The sequence below is a fragment of the Otolemur garnettii genome, unplaced genomic scaffold (genome assembly GCF_000181295.1).
Source record: "Otolemur garnettii isolate 467f Iridium unplaced genomic scaffold, OtoGar3 scaffold00007, whole genome shotgun sequence".
In the NCBI taxonomy this organism is placed as follows: domain Eukaryota; kingdom Metazoa; phylum Chordata; class Mammalia; order Primates; family Galagidae; genus Otolemur; species Otolemur garnettii.
In genome coordinates, this window is record NW_003852402.1 from 15,565,624 (window position 1) to 15,585,816 (window position 20,193).

The 20,193-nt window shown below is 41.9% G+C and overlaps 1 protein-coding gene across 2 annotated transcripts in view; it reads right to left on the reverse strand.

Moving 5' to 3' along the window:
* The window catches only part of TCP11L2 (t-complex 11 like 2), a 40,086-nt gene extending 27,754 nt beyond the window's left edge, over positions 1-12,332 (reverse strand). For both annotated transcript variants that reach the window (XM_003783281.3, XM_012814193.2), the window contains exons 1-3: positions 12,201-12,332; positions 3,230-3,421; positions 631-766 (exon numbers count right to left, since the gene is read on the reverse strand). In XM_003783281.3, the coding sequence (XP_003783329.1) occupies positions 631-766; positions 3,230-3,386 (293 nt within the window). In that variant the 5' untranslated portion in view covers positions 3,387-3,421; positions 12,201-12,332. The remainder of the gene's footprint in view (positions 1-630; positions 767-3,229; positions 3,422-12,200) is intronic.
* Between the last annotated feature and the right edge of the window lie 7,861 nt (positions 12,333-20,193).

Below are 20,193 nucleotides of genomic sequence, written 5' to 3' on the forward strand. Positions count from 1 at the left end.
AAAAAAAAAAAAAAGAGGTCTGTGGGGGTGAGGTTACCCAGTAAGCGTTCCTTGAGGTTGCAACTGCAACCTCACAGGTTTCTGGATGGCCTGCACTGTTGTCAGTTTGGGTGCATTTCTTTATCCTTCTAACCAGAATATCAGTTTTTAATAAATCTGCAAATATTTCTTGAAACTGTAGTATACGTCAGGCACTATGGTAGGCAATAGAGAGGGAGCAGCAAACAATACAAAGTTCCTCCACTAATGTGTTTTCAATAAAGTGGGGAAGATGAACACTGAACATAAAATTATAAGACCTCTTAACAGAGGAGAGGTAGCAGGGGCTACAAGGACTCTTTAGCAAGGGGATTAATTATAGTCTAGGAGGTTTGGGAATGTCAGGAAAAGGTTCCCTCAGGAAGTGACATATAAGCTGAGTTCTGAAGATTATAGGTACCATGTACTCTAAAGGAATTGTTTTGTAAAAAACAAAAAAGTATAACATCTTGTTAGAGAGTTAAATAATTTTTTCCCCCTGTGGATATGGGTATTATTTCAGGAATCAGCGTGCATATATTAACATCACATACACATATACACACATAATCTTCAGCATAGTTTTACATACAACAAATGCCTCCAGGTTACCTGTTGTCTGGGAGGCCATCTTGTTTCAACTGGAAGTTCTCATTTACAGCAATTTCATGGGCAAGAGTCATGTCTGATAAGTTCTTTGCTGTAGCCATCACTTCATCAAATGTTACAATCCTGGGAGGGCTTGTTGCTAAAGGAAAAAGAAAAGCCAGTTAATGTTGTAGAAGGGAAGCTGTCATCCAACAAAGCCTACTGATATGAACAAAGCTTAATTTATTACACTATATATTACAGGGTTTTAAAAGTAAGGAGAATATGTATTAAAACAGGTGGATTCTCTTGTGTAATAAAGATTTCAAAACTTTAAGAATTCTTTCAATAGCTTCAGTTACTATATTTGATAATAAACTAGCAAATATTTCTGGGACAATCTTATTAATATAGGCCTAGTAAGACAGACCTCATTTTTAGTGCTTATTGATATCTATATCATATGTATTATATAGGAAGTAAATAAGACTACTTCTATTTTGTAATCTAGAGGTCTCATTAAGTAGACTCAATATGAAATAACTGATTTTTAAAACTATAATTTCTAAATGTATAAGAATATAATGATTAAATTCAGTTCTAAATTTTGCCCAGTGGTAGTTCTCATTCAATTTGATCGAGGCATTGCTTACCTCCTGACAGGGTCAGCCTAAGGTGATTAAATTAGATAACTCAAGTAAAGAAGACCATAGTAAGAACTCAAGAAATTTATATAATTAAAGTAAAATGTAATAAATCTGAGAAACTGGATAATTTACTTCTCAGTAGGAGGTAGTAAAAGAACTTGAGTTGTTCCTAAGGATTATACTGAGAAACCATTCTAATAAATCATGGTTTAAAATCACCGCTGGAAATCTTAGTTTCTGTTCATTAAAAATCATGATCAAAAATGACAGCACTGACACGTAATACTTTGCTACCTAAAGAAAAACAAAAAAAGGAGTCGGAGGAAGAGGACAATGTGGTGGGGGTGGGGGTGGGGGGGACAAGAGAAAGAAGAGGAGAAAGAAAGATGATACACAGAATTAGTAAAACCCTTCTTGAAGGTGCCTAAGGTGCATCAACCCCATAAACAATATGAGTGAGAAAAGGTGAAGAAACCTGGGCCTGCTGTTAATGCTTCTACCAATTCTGCTTCAAAATTCTCTTTAAAAATATCCGCATTCTGGCTGGGCGCCCATAGCTCAGTGGCTAGGGCGCTGGCCAGGGCACTGGCCACATACACCAGAGCTGGCAGTTCAAATCCGGCTCAGGCCAGCTAAACAACGATGACAACTACAACAAAAAGTAGCTGGGCGTTGTGGCAGGCGCCTGTAATCCCAGCTACTTGGGAGGCTGAGGCAAAAAGATTCACTTAAGCCCAAGAGTCAGAGGTTGCTGTGAGCTGTGATGCCACCACACTATACCAAGGGTGACACAGTGAGACTCTGTCTCAAGAAAAAAAGAAAAAAAAAAGAAAAATGTTTGTATTCTTTGGTCCCATAACCCAACGAGATTCAAAAGAATTTCTAGAAAGGCTTTATTATGTACTTAAAGCACTATTTGTAACAGAAAAAAAAAAATAAGAAAGAAAAAGAAACTAAATGTCCAATGATGGGTTAATGGTTAAGTAAATTTAAGTATATTCACTTGATGAAATAGTATGTAGTCATAAAAACAATGTTTCAAGAATATATAATCATGAGTAAATGTTTTAGTTATAATCCTAAGTGAAAAGAGTCCACACAGATATACACACATATGTCTATGTGAAAGATAAAGATACGGCAAAGCACTACCAGCTGTCATCTTTGGGTGATATAATAAGCAATATTTTCTTTTCTCTATACTTATATATTTTCTAAGGTTTTTAAAATGCGACTGTATGAATTTAAAATAAATACAAATGCACACATTTTTAGAAGTGGTCATGTGATCATAATTAAACATTAGGTGATTTTTCCTGCAAAGGTATTAAATTTCCTAAACAAAATGCCAATTAAAAAACTAGAGAAAAAAGAGGCAAACATACCTGCTTGACACATCTCTAGTTTCTACATTCAAACGAGGACAAAAAAGATGTCTCCCTTTGAGGTGGCACCCCCTTTTTAATTCTTTCTTGCACCTCTAGTGTAGTAATTCTCTTGGGCACCCTTCTGGGGTGAATTGCACAACCATTTTTGAAATTAGCAGGAAACGCTATATATTATTTCACTTCCCCTCTGACCCTTCCAGGAAGGCAATTTTCCTTCAATGTAAATTAGAAACAATCAGAAAAGACTAATTTTAACTTATCCTTGAGGGTGGGCCAAGAAGTAATCTAAAAGAGTGGCTTTCTGCCACTTGGGAGAAAAGACAGACAGGGTTGAAGGCCTGATTTATGGTCAAACCAAAGCAGAGCAGAGACAATGATTAAAATAAAAATCAGCAGGTTGTAAGCTTTAGTGGCTGTTTATTTCTGAGAATGTGTCTAAGAAAGCTGCAATGCCTCTGCAGTGCTATTCTGGTACTTCTAGAAAGGAGGAGAAGTCTGCTGCTCTCAGCCATTTCTGAGTTTTCAAAGCCAGCACACAACTCTAGTAACACGCCCACCACCCCGGCTCCTGCCCCCCTGTTGGCTCACAAGCAGGAGAGCTGGATTTGCTGGAGGAGTTGCTTGTGAAGCTCTGCCTGGAGCACTCGTAGTCACTGAGAGAGGCCATGCTTTCGGAAAACCGTGAAGAGTCTGAATCACTTGTCTGGTCCTCTCCCACACACTGCTTCTCACCATTGAAGGGCATTTTGTGTCACCTAGGTATGGATAAGGAAATAGCACCTGCACAGACAAACAGACCTGTGTCAGTATTTTATGGTACTTCCGCCAGCAGTGCCAATGCTTTTTCCAGCATAGACAGCTTTGCCCACAAGTGTCACAGCATTGCAAAGGCCCTCAGATGATAATCTTATCCTTCCCCCATCACTCAGCCATCAAGATGCCCTTCCACAATAGGGATTCCCCAGCCACAGGCACAAGTTTACTCAGGACTTACTAGGTATAAAAGTGGAGCAGCTCTAAGGACAGATCTTTAAAATACAACAATGACAAAGTATGACTATGGGCCTCTGGAGTTAGACTGCTTATTCTGTCTCCATTCAAGTGACCATGGGGAGGTCACTTAACCGCCTGCCTCATGAGTGAAACTGGACTCAAAGACTAATCTCATGGGGTGACCTGAAGATTGAATGGGATCAATCTTTCTCTCTTTTCTTTTTTTGAGACAGGGTCTTATTCTGTTATCTGAGCTAACGTGCCATGGTGTCATCATAGCTTACTACGACCTAAAACTCCTGGGCTCAAGAGATCTTCCTGCATCAGCTCCCAAGTAGGTAGGACTACAGGCATACCCAGCTAATTTTTTTATGTTTTATAGAGATTGGGTCTCACCAAGTTGTTCATACTGGTCTTGGACTCCTGGCCTCAAATGATCCTTGCACCTCAGCCTTTCAAAATGCTAGGTTAATAGGCATGAGCCACTGTGTCAAGCCAGATTAATGTTATTAAAGTGCTTGGCACAGCACTCAGATATTATTGTTCCGGTTGCTTTTTAAAAAATAAAATATTTCTGGGCTCAGTGCCTGTGGCTCAAGTGGCTAAGGTGCCAGCCATGTACACCCAAGGTGGCAGGTTCAAATCCAGCCTGGGCCCGCCAAACAACAATGATGGCTGCAACCAAAAAATAGCCGGGCGTTGTGGTGAGCGCCTATGTTCCCAGCTACTCAGGAGGCTGAGGCAGGAGATTCACTTGAGCTCAGGAGTTGGAGGTTGCTGTGAGCTGTGATGCCATGGCACTCTACCCATGGGGGACAGCTGGAGGCTCCTGTATCAAATAAATAAATAAATAAATAAATAATTTTTGAAATCAACCTCTTTATGCTTTCTGTGAGCCTCTTGGGGAAAGGGGAAGACTGATTAAAATCTGCTTGGCAAGTCTTTAGCTTCTTCTCTATTTTTTTTCTTCTTCTCCTCCATTTTCACATGAACTGTGGTGATCAGAGTATGACCTAATATTTGTTTTCTATCTGACAATTTACAAAGTACCCAATATAACCCTAACAATGCACAGGTACACAGGATTCTGCTTCACAGGTAGGGAGACTCAGAGGGACAAGAGGACCTACTATGCCATAAAACCAATTCCTTGGTTCTGGCTTTACATACTTGCTGTATCCTAGAATACCAAAGCTAAACACCATGAACCCCGAACCCTTACATCTTCAGTGATAAAATAACCTCTTCTGCCCCATGGAAACCATATTCTACCCAAGCTTTAACTCTACCCTGCCCAGGGATAGGGGAGAGAGAACAGAAGAAAAGGGGCTGCTCTAATCCTTTCACTGCCACCAAACACCAAATCCTATGAATGGATGAATGAACAGAGTATGTATTACTCAGCCTCCCCTCTAGCTCATTTTCTCTCTCTTTGACAACATTTCGTGTCCCATTGATGACTTGAAAATGCCAGGAAGTGGTCCCTCCACCCTGTGGTCAGAGTTAATGGCGCCCCTCTTTGTACATCTGGAGCATATCTCCTGCATCCCCACTAGAGCACGTAGTCTCTAGTACAGTTACTTTCCTCTCATGGTCACTTCTGGATCTCCTTAATAAGGCAAAGATTGCATCTTGTCCAATGCCAAGTATATGACAAGTATTCATTCAGTGTCAGCTGAATCGGAATCACTGAATCCCATTTGGTATAGCTTCCAACCAGAACATTTGCAAGCTGATATCACTACACATTTACAGGCCTGAGACTGCCAAAGTCCAAGCCCTAGAACAGAGAATCTACCACCTATGCTAGTCTTACTAGATTTAAAACTCAAAATTCCCAGGTCCTTTTCATGCTCTTCTTTGAATATCCTAAAGTTTGCTCCCACCTTATTATTAGTTTTAGTCATTCCCTTGTAACGCAACAACTGTGCTTTGTATGCCCTGGTCTTAATTTTTCCCCACCATAGCTCCTTCAAACCAGCCTTGGCTGATTTTCTGAGTAAAAGTGAATGAAACCTTTCAGCCATGGAAATGTATGAACTAGCTTAATAGTTATAACTGTCCATTTTATTTTCCTATTCCTGCTGGACAGCATACTTGGTAGGTTTCTTAATTGTGTTTAACAGGGCAGCAAAGTCCAAAAGTTAAAAAAAAAAAAGCTCTAAGTTAGGAGTTAGGAATCGGGGTTTTGGGGTACAGGCCTGCCATTAATTTGTTGTGTCACTTTATGCGCCTATCTGCTCTCTTTACCTCTTGTTTCTGAAAGGGTTGGCACAGTTACAAGGTTTCTTTCAGCTAGGAATTGCTAAGATGCTCCAAACTCAGAGTTCCACGAAGCATCACTAGAAGTTCTGAGAAATCAAATGATAGGCGTGCTTAATAATGCACAATTATGCCTTCTGCCAACAGTTCACTGAAGGTAGAAGTCCTGGCCCTACAGCCATGACAGAAAATTTTAAAAGCTTCAAAATGTTTAGAAGCTCATATTTAGTTGGTAGAAGCCTCCACATTAGAACTGTAGTGTATCTGAGCAGGAGCCTGTCTTTGGAGTAAAGATACCCATTGTTGTATTACTTCAATAGGATTTGCCTATTGAACATCCTCATTTAGATATCCTAATAATATCTACTCATAGGATTGGGGTGAGATTTCATTTCATTTAGTCAATACATGTCGGACAGTCCGTGACATAGTAAAAATATACAGATGTTTGCTATTAACTTTTTTGTCTGTTAATATCATTACCGCAGGAATTAAAAAATTCTGGAGGGAGGAACAGTTTTATGTCAAGATGATGAAAGTATGTTCCTCTACTACAGACAAACAAGGCTGGGCGCTCACCCAGGACAGAACTCCAGCACTTGTCTGAAATACACAAGCCAAAGCAAAGGGCCCATCGCAGAGTGAATGGTCTTCTGCAAGTTCCTTCACACTTGCTCTTACCTTTCTTGGTCTCAGGTTTCCAAATAAGTCATCTGGGGACAAAGCTACTTCACTCACAAGGCACGGTGGGTAATTAGACTGCTTTTAAAACTATTGTGGGTTCTTAGACTGGTAATAAAGAAACCAGGCTATTTCTTTAAGAAAGGTAATGTTTCTCATATGGACAAACTTAGATCTACCTAACCCTCACTATTACAACTCACAAGTAAATCAAACTTTTCAGGAGCACAACTCATCCTACCTGGAGGATGTCATCACTAGTCAAAAGTAAAGTAAAAGGAGTAAAGTAACTCCAAGCAAAACCTCCAAAACTATTAGAGGGTCATTATTCAAAGGAAATAAAGTACTACCATATTCATATTTTTGTTGTGTTGTTCCATCATTTTATGTTAATAAATACAACATCATGTTATTCATTTGAAGCCAGTGACTGGAATGCAACAGGTACTTAAATATTTATTGTTGAATAAATGAATGGATGAATGAACAGCAGTATGACAACTAACTTTTAAGAAAGAAGGGAGGCTCGGTGCCTATAGCTCAACCGGCTAGGGCGCCAGCCACGTACAACTAAGGTGGCGGGTTCAAATCCCCAGCCTGGACCTGCCAAACAACAATGACGGCTGCAACCAAAAAATGGCCGGGTGTTGTGGCGGGCGCCTGTGGTCCCAGCTACTTGGGAGGCAGAGGCAGGAGACTCGCTTGAGCCCAGGAGTTGGAGGTTGCTGTGAGCTGTAATGCCAGGGCACTCCACCCAGGGGGACAGCTTGAGGCTCTGTCTCAAAAAAAAAAAAAAAAAAAAAAGAAGGGAAAGACACAAAGACCTAAAAAAGGAGGGGAGTTTGGTTTTAATTTGCTTGTGATTTTAAAGCTTGTGTCCAACCATAGTTCCTTATTTTCTTTCTGCAGTAAACTCTACCTGAAATAGTCCTGTGCTGGTTTAGGATTGCAAAGGTACACCAATGATGATAGCCATGTGACTGAAGCAGTAAGAACACTGGTTCTAGAGCCAGACAGACTGTGCTCTTGGTCCTCGCTTTTGATATTTGCTGCCTGGAGACAGAGAACTTACCCTTTGTAAAATGGGGATAATAATAGCATCTACCTTGTAGAGCTGTTGTGAAAATTAACTAAAATAGTTTCAGTACTGAAATATCAAGTCCTTAACCTCCTAGTAAGAGCCTAACAGATGTCAACTATTATTATTATTCTTATTTTTAAAAGTTATGGACTCCAAAATTGTCAGTGTCATAAAAAACAAAGAATGACTGAGGATCATGTTCCTGATGAAGAGGCACTTGATAATTGTATGTGATAGGAATCCTAGACTGGATCTTGTACCGTCCTATAAAAGACATTAGTGGTCAATTGATAGCATAGTAGATACTTGAGTCTATCCTTATTCCAATGTTAAATAGACTGAAGTTGAAATGTTCCATGGCCCATTGGTCATGATGTATGCAACTTCTCAAATGATTCAAATGAAAGAGAAAGAAAAGCTGGGTGCCATACTCACGCCTGTAATCCTAACACTTCGGGAGGCCAAGACAGGTGGATTGCCTGAGTTCACAGGTTCAAGACCAGCCTGAGCCAGAGTGAGATTCCCATCTCTAAAAAGAGCTGGGCCTTGTGGCAGGCAACTGTAGTCTCAGCTACTGAGGAGGCTGAAGCAAGAGAATAGCCTCAGCCCAAGAATTGAGGTTGCTGTGAGCCCTGATGCCACAGCATTCTACCGGGGGTGACAAAGTGAGACTGTCAAAAAAAAAAAAAGAAAGAGAAAAAGAGAAAACAATAAAGCATGGGGAGCAAAATGTTAATAGGTAAATCAGAGTAAGAGGTAGACCACCAGGGTATTCTTTGTACTATTCTTGCAAATTTTTAACAAAAGTTTAAAGGAGAAGATGAAGTGGTAAACTGAAACTTTAAGATTCTAATTCAGAATAGTCCAATGTGATGGCTCAGCCTATAGCCCAGTGCTTAGGACCCCGGCCATGTACATCAGGACTGGCGGGTTCAAATCTAACCTGGGGCTGCTAAACAACAATGACAACAACAACAACAACAACAAAAATAGCTGGGTGTTGTGGCGGGTGTCTGTAGTCCCAGCTACTTGGGAGGCTGAGGCAAGAGAATCGCTTGAGCCCAAAAGTTGGAGGTTGCTGTGAGCTGTGATGCTACAGCACTCTACCAAGGGCAACATAGTGAGACTGTCTCAATAAAAAAAAAAAAAAAAGAATAGTCCAGTGTCTTACAGTTTTTAAACTTTTGATTTTTCCCACCTCTGTGACAGCTTGAATACCATTCCATAATGAAAGCTCTTCTAGACAGTCTAACTTGTCCCAGCATCCTTCTTGAATGGTGCTTAAAGAATAAAACAGGGAATAGGGCAGAGTTCTCCAGAAAAAGCAAAATAATCCCTTTTCTTTCTCTCTCTCTCTCTCTCTTTTTTTTAAACCAGGGCTGGGTTTGAACCCACCACCTCTGGTATATGGGGCCAGCGCCCTACTCCTTTGAGCCACAGACGCTGCCCAATAATCCGTTTTTAAGAGTAAACCTCTAGGTAGCTCCCTAAGAAGTCTCATGGCCATGGTTCACAGCCCTCTGTGATCTGACTTCTGCCTCATTCTGTAACACTCTCCCCCAACTCTTCATGACCCAGAATGGCCTTCTTTGGGTTCCTCTGACATGAGCCAAACTTCCTACTTGGGAGCACTTGTACCTGCTATTCTCTCCCCCTGGATTGTTCTTCTTCCTGATTTTCATGAGGCTGGCTCCTTGCTGTCATTCATATCTGAAATTCAACATCACAACTTCAAGGTGACCTTCCCTGATAACTCCACTCACAGCATTTAAGCTATCTAGAGCTTAGAACACTGCCTGGGATAGAGTGGGAGCTCATGTATATCACTGCATGAACAAATTATGCCACATTCCTATTCATAACTTGAGTTTTCCTTCTCTTCTGCCTCCCTCTCACTGCTCATATTCTCATTGTGCAGTCACTTAAAGTACTATAGTTGTTGGCACAGCTGTCTCTCTACTCAATTTTAAGCTACTTGTGGAAAGAAGCTATGTCTCCACTCTTCAATTCCCAGTGCCTACCTCAACACGTTTCTAAAAGGTATCAAGAGTTCAAACTAGCAAAGTCACAATTCCAGAAGCCTAAAGAAATTATTACATTGTGTCTATTCTCACTATTAGCAAATAACAATTAGAGCTAACAGTTACTAAGTGTTTATTATGTCTTCAATAATAAGTACTCAGTAACTATTTTGTGATAAGTGCTTTACATATCTTATCTCCTTGAATCCTCATTACAACCTGTTAGCTAAGATATTCTTATTATCCCCATTTTATCATGAGACTCCTCAGGCTCCAACAGGTTGCATTACTTGCCCAGGAGTTCATAGTATGTAGAGGTACAACTCAAATGGAGGCAGCAGATCCCTAAAGCCCACATTTCCTTGCTCTGGAGGCTGGAGGAAATTTGGTGTACTGCTCATTTTTTCCACCCCTACTCTGCCAAATCAATCTATCCATCACCACGTGGAGACTTGCACATATGGTAGTAAGCTGACCTTATCCTGGAATGGCTGCCCAAGAGCTATATTTCCTAAAAGACATCACTGAAACAGTCACTCAAAAAAAAACTTTCAATCACCTCACCAGGGTGACTGAAAATCCTCTAGCAGGGAGCCATTCTTTATGCACTACAAAATCCCTAGTTAAAGCCCAAATATTATCAAAAGGGTTAACTTTGTATAGGTAGTATGAGTCATAAACATTTTGAAGTGAATTATTCAGATTATCCAGCAGGGTCTTGAGGAATGGTACCCACACAGTTAAGGTTAGCTCATGAAAAAGAGAAATTTCAAGAAATATCTAGTGGATACCATCCTTCCAAGACTAGATCAAGGTCAAGTACAAGGACAAACATTCACATATGTATAGTAAAGAGCAGGGAGTCAGAGAAGCTCTGAAGGGAAAAACTGCAGACAGTGTAGAAAATTTCCATCTTCTGCAAAATGCTGCTTTAGAACTAGTCCCAAATAGCAATGCTAAAAAGTTATTCATCCACAGCAAAGCATAAACCATGCAGCAGAGAGATAGGTGCCTGCACCATTCAGCTAGACAATACTGGTCTTCATCAAGTTAGAACCAACAAACAGCTAGATAAAAGCCAACAAGCCAGTCACTGTCTATAAAGCAGATGTTCACTCAATGCATGGCATTACTGTATCAGAGAGAAGGATTTCTAGGACTTTTCACACTTGAGAGCACTCTCCTCCCACCACTGCTAGTCTGTTTTAGTATCTGTGCTTTCCCCTTTGGGGCCCTCAACCCATCACAACATGGCACTGAAGCTGCTTCTACACTCGACTAGGTATCTTCAGCCCTGGGTCTCTTCAAGTTAGGCAAACTCCTCTGGCTGCCAGGTGATGTATGATATTACTTAGAGACAAGAGAAAAAAGCTGTGGGCAGACAAGGAGCGCACTACAGTGGGAGCCACTGAGATAACCTCATTGGCACGTGGCAGGAGGGAAGAGCAAGGTCTCTGACTGGCCTGGGGACCAGGGGTGCTGAGAAGCTCACAGGAGAAAAGGACACCTTGTCCAGTTTCGTTACCGTTAAGGTAGCAGGGCAAACATCTAAGATCTCCTAAACGTCAGTCATTTGAGTGCCGCTCATCACGATTGTTTCCATCCCTACCTATACTATAATTTAGGAAGCACGTTTCTTTATCATGACTAGATTTTGGCATTTTAAATACATTCATTTAAAAAAAACTTTATTTCATTGTGAAATCGCTCGTTTAAAGGAACAGAGTTTCCTAATGCTAACAAAAACAAAACTACGTTCATCCACGTCACTTTAGATCATCGCCTGTCCCCCCAAGGGGCGCCACCCCAGTAGCAGCTTTGGGAAGAACAAGCTATCCCAGAGGGGCAGCGGTTGGAGCCCAGGCCTGACTGGCCATTCTCCAGCTCTTCCCGCTAACCGAGGGTCCAGTCAAGAGGACGCACTTGGAGTTTGCACGCGCTCGCCCACGTCCTCCGGCAGCCCCTCCCCTCCCAGAGCACCAGGTTTCCTGTCAAAACAAACCCTTGAGGGAGGGGACGGTGGAGGCAGAACCGTGCGCCAAGGAAACCCCGGCAACAAACCGCAAACACACATTGCCAGCCCAGCCCGGGCCCCCACGCCGGCTCAGTCCCCCAGACTCCAGCCAGGCCGGGGACGAGGAGGAGGCGGTACCCCTCCTGGAGTCCTGATGGTGGCAAGCCGCTGGCACCCCGTCGGCGGGGTGGAAAAAGCGGCAAAGCATCCCCGATCCTGCCTCCCCTCCCAGGCCCAAAGCCCGTGTCTGCCCCGACACCCGCGGCGGCCTCTAGGCGCCCCAACCCGCTTCCACGCGAGACGGCGGTTCGAGGTCAAACAAGGGGACGGGCGGGGGGGGCGGAAGCAAGGAACAGGGCTCGATGGCTCTTGGCCCCGCTGTCCCAGGACGGAGTTCCGAGATGAAGCGGGGGAGGCCCACGGGCTGCTGGAGGAGCGGTGTCCCCTTTGCCGGCCCTGGCCTGTCACCTCAGAGTCGGAGACCCCTCCCCCGGGATGGATACGCACCGGGTCCAACAAGTAGACAGGAGGAGAAAGGCGACTGAGTGACCTTGGGTCAAGGGTCTCTGGGTGACCCCTCACCGAACACAGAACAACCAACTCCAAAACTCACCAACCCAGCGTCCTCCCCCCACCCCATGCGGTATTTAAAGGGCCCTGAGGGACACCAGGGAGGCAGCCACAGCGCGGCCGTCACAAAACCGACAAGGAAGGGGACGACGGCGCGGCGAAGCCAGGGAATCCAAGATATTCCAGCCTCCAATAGCTGAGTTCACGCAGGCTTAACCTTCTTGAGAACGAGTTTCTCTCATGTTTGGATCAGAGAGGCCGAAAATAGCTTGGATTGGAGGGTGTGTGGGATGAGAAAGGAACTGTCTCCCCCGTGCGGTGCGAGTGGTGCAGTCCGGGGCTGCCAGGGGCGGGGAGAGAAGTGTTTACGGAACTGGGGCAGCAGCACCGCCGGGAGCGCCGGGGCGTTGGGGGCGGGGCCTGCCGGGGCGCTGGGGGCGGGACCAAGCGGGACTCCAGGGGTAGGGCGAGGCTTCCTCCGGATCTAGTGGAGTGCTGGACTGATACCCTGGGCTCCCAGGACCCACCGACGTGGACAATGTTGCAAGCTCTTGGCAGTCGGTGGAACATTTAGTGCTAGCACACCTCTAATCTAGACGGTGGAATCCAGACTCGATGCCCACCCTACACTGTCTACACTTACAGAGGCAACGGAACCAACAGCATTGCTAGTGGGTTTTCCCAGGCACACCAGCGACTAACCGTGTTATCTGGGTTTGTGTCTACGCCTCCGCGTAAACACGAGTCCAGATTTGCACCTGGACGGGACGATTAGCTCCTGAGAGTCACACCCACCCAGGCTCTCTGTAGACTTCGTGTGCATGAAGAAGATAAAGCGTCTTAACTTCCTCTCCGGTTCTTGGCAGCACCTGTCTCTGGGAGATGTTTCGAGATTGGTTAATGTAAATAACCAGTCCCAGGAGGGGCTGTGCGGTCAGGCCCTCAGTGCAGCTCTTGTGGGCGTGTTTCAGGGTGTGCAAAAGCAAACTTCACCCAACCACATACATCAAAACCATGTCTTCTGCCAGGTGTAAATCAGTACGATATTACTTGGGAGATAGTTTCATGCAGGAATGTAAGTGAATTTTGTAAAGACTGAACTATTTCTGTTTGGTGCTGAAATCATGTCTAGATTGTGGAGGCAAGTTGGCCACCACCATTCTAGAAGGAAAAAAAGAAGGCAGGGCGGTGTCTGTGGCTCAAAGGAGTAAGGCGCCGGCCTCATATGCCAGAGGTGGTGAGTTCAAACCCCGCCCGGGCCAAAAAAATAGGCAATATTTTAAAGCAGGGTCAGTGGTTGTAACATGGTCTCTCCTCTGGGGTTCAAACTCTGGCTCTGACATTTACTACCTGTGAGATCTTGGTCAATGGGGAGAACAATGATAGCTATCTCATTATTGTGAGGATGAAATCAGGTAAAGCGTGTGAAGTGATGAGCAGTGTACACAGTAAGCACTTAGTAAATGTTAGTTACTGAAACTATTTGGCAAACCACTTTACCCAAACTTAGCTGGTGATCTGCATAAATTTGTATCTATATCTCCTTTCACCACCTGTCTTAAGGTGCACAACCTGATAGTGATCAAGAGATTAAAGAGAAAATGCTGCCCCACCTGGAGTTCTTTCCTTCAAACATGCTCTTTTCTTTAAAATATCATTTGTTGGAATAAGCAATCAGGATGATAGAAGCCTCCAATTTCAATTCTTGCCAAATTACAACCACCACACAACTGCCATCACCACCCTAAAAACTCCACCTGGAAAAATTAACAAAAAATATCCCCCAAACTTTTGGGAAGTCTGTGACAATGACACATTGCAGCATAGCTTCCTTTGTTGGCTTTGTAGGAACTTGTTAAGTATTGTTTTGTACTGTGATAAAACTTGGAACAGGTGAACATGAGTCAGGGTAGTAAGTTCTACACCTAGGTGACCAGCTATCTGACCTTAGGTATGACACTTCTTTTAAAGCTCAAATGCGTAACTCTTAAAGCCACAAGGAAGCAATTTTTGTTAAAGCAAGTTTCAGCATGACCTGGAGTGAGAACCTTGAGGTGGAAGGGGTGGGGTAACATCAGAGACCCAACCAGAGAGAAAAACAGATCCCGGAAACAGAATCTTCCATTGCTTTGACATTAAATAACTTGCTATCTGAAAACCCTTTGGTGAATTACCTGACCAACTGACCTCAGCCTGGCTTGACTATAAAAGCATTTTGAAAAAATAGCGCTCTAAAATATCAGCACTCTTTAAAATCATCCTTGCTCAGAGAGATCAAGACAGTCATTAAATTAAATTCTCCTCGGTCACATTATGTTCATGAGACCTTTTGTGGGAGGGGGAGTCTGAAAAGGCAACATCTTTAGGAAGTTAAATACTTGGCATTTTGTTTGAAGAAGACTCATTACGCCTAATTTTTCTAACTTACCTTTTTTGAATGACTTACAGAACTCATGATAATACAGATTGTTTTCTCCATATAAATTACATGATAGACTAAATTTGTCCTATCACTCTTGGCAAAAGAGTAAGGGCAGATCAGAATTTTTGCTTGGAAAGAATTATGAACACTTACTTTCTTTTTACACATCTGAACTTTTAGCCTTAAATTACAGAATCCTTGGGAAAAGTCAGGAAATCTGAAAGTATAATTGTAATATGGACTTGCAACCTCTCAATCATTTAACTTTTCTAACCGAGTTGCATCTTGTGTTGATCTAATGTTATATAAGCTTAACTATACATACTCAGCTAGGACAGGGTGTGGGGAGCACGAGAGATTAATTTAAATCCTTGCAGTGATTTTGCCCCTTATTTCTCTCTGCGGGAGTTTTGAGGCTTCTCTTCCTACATTGATCTGAGTTTCCAGTTGCACAAGGCCCCACCCTTGGAAGAGACCTTTGCTTGGTTTAATACTTTGCTCATGCTCTCTTGAAATTGTCAATACTGTACTTTTTCAACAAAGGACTCTATATTTTCATTTTGCACTGGGCCTCACAAATACTGTGACTGGTTTTGATCTGACCACACTGAATATACGTCCAGTGATTAAAGGTACTTATTTTTCCTTCACTTGCCCCTAAGTACAAATGGATTATTTCATCTAGTACTCAGTTGAAAAAACATGCATCTGTTTCAGTAGTAGAGGGGAAAAAAAACCCAAACAGAAAAACTAGACTAAAGAAACAAGCTAAAAACACAACAAAAAATTGGGTATATCCTAGGTTTTATGAGCCCTATAAGAAATTTGCAAGACTAATTTTGACTGGATATGGTTTTGATCTTACATTATCCCTTTAGAGCTTAACTCATCCTGTAAGATATAACTCCATTGCAAGTAAAAAATAAACAAATATATAAATAGAAATCTTACTTTGTCTTCCTTATCCCTCTTAAAGGTGTTAGAAACAGTGCCAAAAGCCAACAAGGGGAGTGGGGTGGGGGGAATGCAATAAAAGGCAGAAGGAAGAAAAAGAATTTAACTAATACACACACTGAAGACTGAGGCCCTGAATATTAAAAAATTAACTGCATACCTTCTGCTCAATTTTACTGTGAACCTACAACTGCTCTAAAAAATAAAATCCGTTTTGAAAAAGTAACCACACCATCTTGGCAAAATTTTTTTTGTTTTTCCTTTGATCTTGAAGATAAGGCAGATTTAGGTCATTGACCAGTTTTGACTCTTAATTGTTGCTTGATCAATTTTCCAAAGCACCAAAATAATTTTCCCCACACTCCATTGAACTGAATTAGTATAAGATTAGAGGTTACTTCTCATTTTCATTGCTTGTACTCTCACATTTAGACTCTGCCCAGACCCTTGACCCGCATGGGCCCCTTCTACTTACCTGGACACCACTGTTGTCCCTTGAGCAGCAGACAGGAAAGTAAGAAGCAGCAGGGAAGACAGTCCTGGGCAGGAAGTGGGAGGGGCCAAGGAGAGATGACACTCAAGGGAGCACTAATGGGAGGCTAAAGATGTGATGGTTCAGTACCTGGACAAACATAGTCACTCTCCTTATCCCACCTCTGGACCAACAGGTGATAAATCATTTCCTAAATGCTTTCATGAATGAACATTCAAAATCAAGTGGAATACCCAATGGAGTGGAGAAGAGTTTCTAAAATAAAGTGCAAAATCCAGAAGACTTAAAGGAAAAATTAAGAAATGTGATTCTTAGCCCAGAGGTGCTGTGGCTCACACCTGTATCCCAGAACTTTGGGAGGCTGAGGAGGATGACTTGCTTGAGCTTAGGAGTTTGAGACCAGACTGAGCAACAGCAAGACCCTGTCTGTACTAAAAAAATAGAAACACTGCCTGGACAATGTGGTGGGCACCTATAGCTACTCAGGAAGCTGAGGCAAGAGGATCACATGAGCCCAGGTGTTTGAGGTTACTGTAAGCTATGACATCACAGCACTCTACCAAGGGCAACAGAGTGAGACTGTCTTAAAACAAAAACAAAAACAAAACAAGTCTGCCTCTTAGTATACAAAGTTCAACATAAAAATATGAGTTATAGAATAATGATTATGGGGTGATAAGATTTATACTAGAGACAGTTTACAGTAAGGACAGTATATATGCATTTCACATATATGAAATACACATACATAGACATCGGACTAAAAAGATACCCTCCTAATTGTTTAAGAGGCAAATTAGGAAATGTTCCTGATTTATTCCATGTATATTCAAATGGCATATTTCTTTACAATGAGAATGTATTCATTCGTATGTTACCGGTGTAATTTCACACTGCCATACAATGATACCACTGTTATCATTGTATGTCCTCCTAAATATACCTTAGTGAAGAAAGGGTGTTAATCCTGTATAATAAATACATTTCCCCTCTCCTTTTTATCTATTATTGAGAAAGTCATGACAATAAATGGAGCTTTTGATATAAAGTGTATATAAAGGAATAGACTTGCAAAGGCGCCTCACTACAGTATGTCAAAATTACTGTATTTATGCTGGGTGGGGGAATCCTCACTTTTTAAGTTGTTCTCTTCAACAACTTAAAACTTAAAAAGTTGTGTAGCCAGCCAAAGTATGTAGATTTTACCTTCACTTAAAACATATTGTTACTCTAATCTCTGATCTCTAAGGCCTTCCTTTTTTTAAATTTAAATTTAAATATATATATTTTTTTCTTTTTTTGAGACAGAGTCTTATGATGTCACCCTTGGTAGAGTGCTGTGTCATCACAGCTCACAGCAATCTCAAACTCTTGGGCTTAAGTGATTCTTTTCCCTCAGCCTCCCAAGTAGCTGGGACTATAGGCACCCACCACAACGTCTGGCTATTTTTGTTGCAGTTGTCATTGTTGTTTATCTGGCCCCGGGCCAGGTTCAAACCCACCAGCCTCAGTGCATGTGGCCAGCGTCATAACCACTGTGCTATGGATGCCGAGCCTTAAATATATTTTTGAGATAAAGTCTTATTCTGTTGCCCTGGCTAGAGTTCCCTGGCAACCTCCCTGGAGGCTCACAGCAACCTCAAACTTCTGGATTCAAGTGATCCTTTTGCCTCAGCCTCCAGAGTAGCTGGGACTATAGGTACATGCCATGGTGTCTGGCTAATTTTTTCCATTTTTAGTACAGATGGTGGTCTCACTCTTGGTCAGGCTGGTATCAAACTCCTGAGCTCAAGAAATTCACCTATCTTAGCCTCTGACAGTGCTAGGATTACAGGCATGAGCCACTGCCCCTGGCCCTCTTCTTTTTTTTAAAAAAAACAACAACAATAAATTGTGCAGTATCTTTCCCCAAGTGGTATGAAACTTAAATATTATTACACTACTTTTGAAGATTAAAAATTGAGAAACCTGAACATTCAGATGCCTGTACAGTAGCTTTTACCTGCGTTCCTGGGCAAACTAGTGGAAGGTATTAATTGGGCCCTGACCAAAGGGAAGCTCCGTAGTGACTCACCCACTTGGCAGGTCAAGAATAGAAACCAGAAGAACTCATTCAGAGCTTCTCTACACACACAAACACAGTGTCATGTGCAAAGTATTACCTATTGGCATAATTATCTAATTTCTATAACAATATGTCAACAAGTGTATTAGCACCGTACCAAATACGTGACCAAAGTGTTTGTAATCACATTCCATTACCCCTAGAAGGGTGCCCAGACCTGGTACTGGGGTGGCGGTAACTTCCAGAAAGCAAGAAGAATGGAATGCTGTTAATTCTACTAAAACATGAGGCTGTTTATGCTTCATGTATGAATGTATATATGAAGATCTCTGGCCAATTCCCTGTGAGGGATTTGAGGACATGACATTGCTTGTGTTACAGGAACATTTGCATGTACATAATCAGCAAGTCCCTGAAAAATTGGGTACAACACTACAACATAATTATATAAGTAAATTTTAATTTACTTTTAAAATTAATTAATTAATTTTTCTTTTTTAGAGGCAGAATCTGGCTCTGTCACTCAAGCTGGAGTTCAGTGGCACTATCACAGCTCACCATAGCCTCAAACTCCTGGGCTCAAGTGATCCTCCCACTTCAGCCTCCTGAGTATGGAACCATAGGCACCTGTTACCATACTCAGCTAATTTTTCTTAGTTTTTGTAGAGATGGGGTCTCACTATGTTGCCCAGGTTGGTCTCGAACTCCTAGGCTCAAGTGATTCTCCTGCCTTAGCCTCTCAAAGGAGTGGTATTCTGGGTGTGAGCCACTGCTCCTGGTCTGAATCTTTTATTTAAAGGAAGGCTACTGTGATTATACCTCTAAATTTTTTAAATGACTTCTTAAAATTTATAGGTAATTACAGACATCAAAAATTTCGAAGAACTACTCAATAAAGATACAAAGCAACTGTATATAAAGAGGAAATGCAGTAGAGCGGAAAAAGAGTGGGCTTGGGATTCAAACAGACTAGGGAGTTCATAGCCAAGTTCACAACTCACTATACATAGGCCTTTATCTTTTTTTTTTTTAATTGTACAACTAGTTTGGGAAATGGTCTCAAAGTTTCTTACGAACTAAACATATACCTCCCAATGACCCAGGTAGGTCAATACCTACTCCTAGTGAAAGAAACATAGTTCACAAAACATTTGTGCAATAATGTTTACAGAAGCTCTATTCATAATAACCCCAAACTGAAAACAGTCCAAGTGTCCATTAATAAGACAACACACAACTGTCATATGTTCTTATAACGAAACATTTCCAAACAGTGAACAGGACTAAATTACTGATACAAGCAACAACATGGATGCATCTCTAAAATGTTATGCCAGAGTGAAAGAAGCTTTACACAAAAGAATATATATAGCGTCATTCTATTTCTGTGAAACCCCAAGGTAGGTAAAACATGCCAAGAGTTCGACAACTTTAAATACCTCCTATAAATGGAATCGCCTGGTATTTGTTTTTTGGGAACTGGCTTATTTTACTTAGCACATGGCCTTTTCTTCACAGGTATTAAATAGGGATAATGGTGTGGGTGTCATTTATCATTTGGGGCTTGAACTTCCTAAATGTTAATCATATCATTATCATTTATTATACAAGCCAAAGTGGGGATGGTATAATAATATCATTAATACTTTACTACTGAAGCTGGAAAGATGTTCTCTCTTCCAGAACTCTAGAAGCTGTGTAGGACATAAGCATGTTCTGTCAGGTGCTGACCACCACAGGAAGGTAGGGATGATTCACAGCACCTGCAGTGGTGGTCTCCAATGCTTATGGTACCAGCCACAGCATCCTTAGCAGATCATCTCTGGTCTTAGCTGTGCCTGGCTTCTCTTAATTCTTTGCTAAGCCTGGTTCATTAGCCTAAAATGTATTAGGCTCACTCATTAGCTAATTCCATGAGCAATGAAGACAACACACAACCCATAAGCTACCAAGACCCTTTGGATCTATTCAGAGTAGGAGTCTGTGTCTATTACTT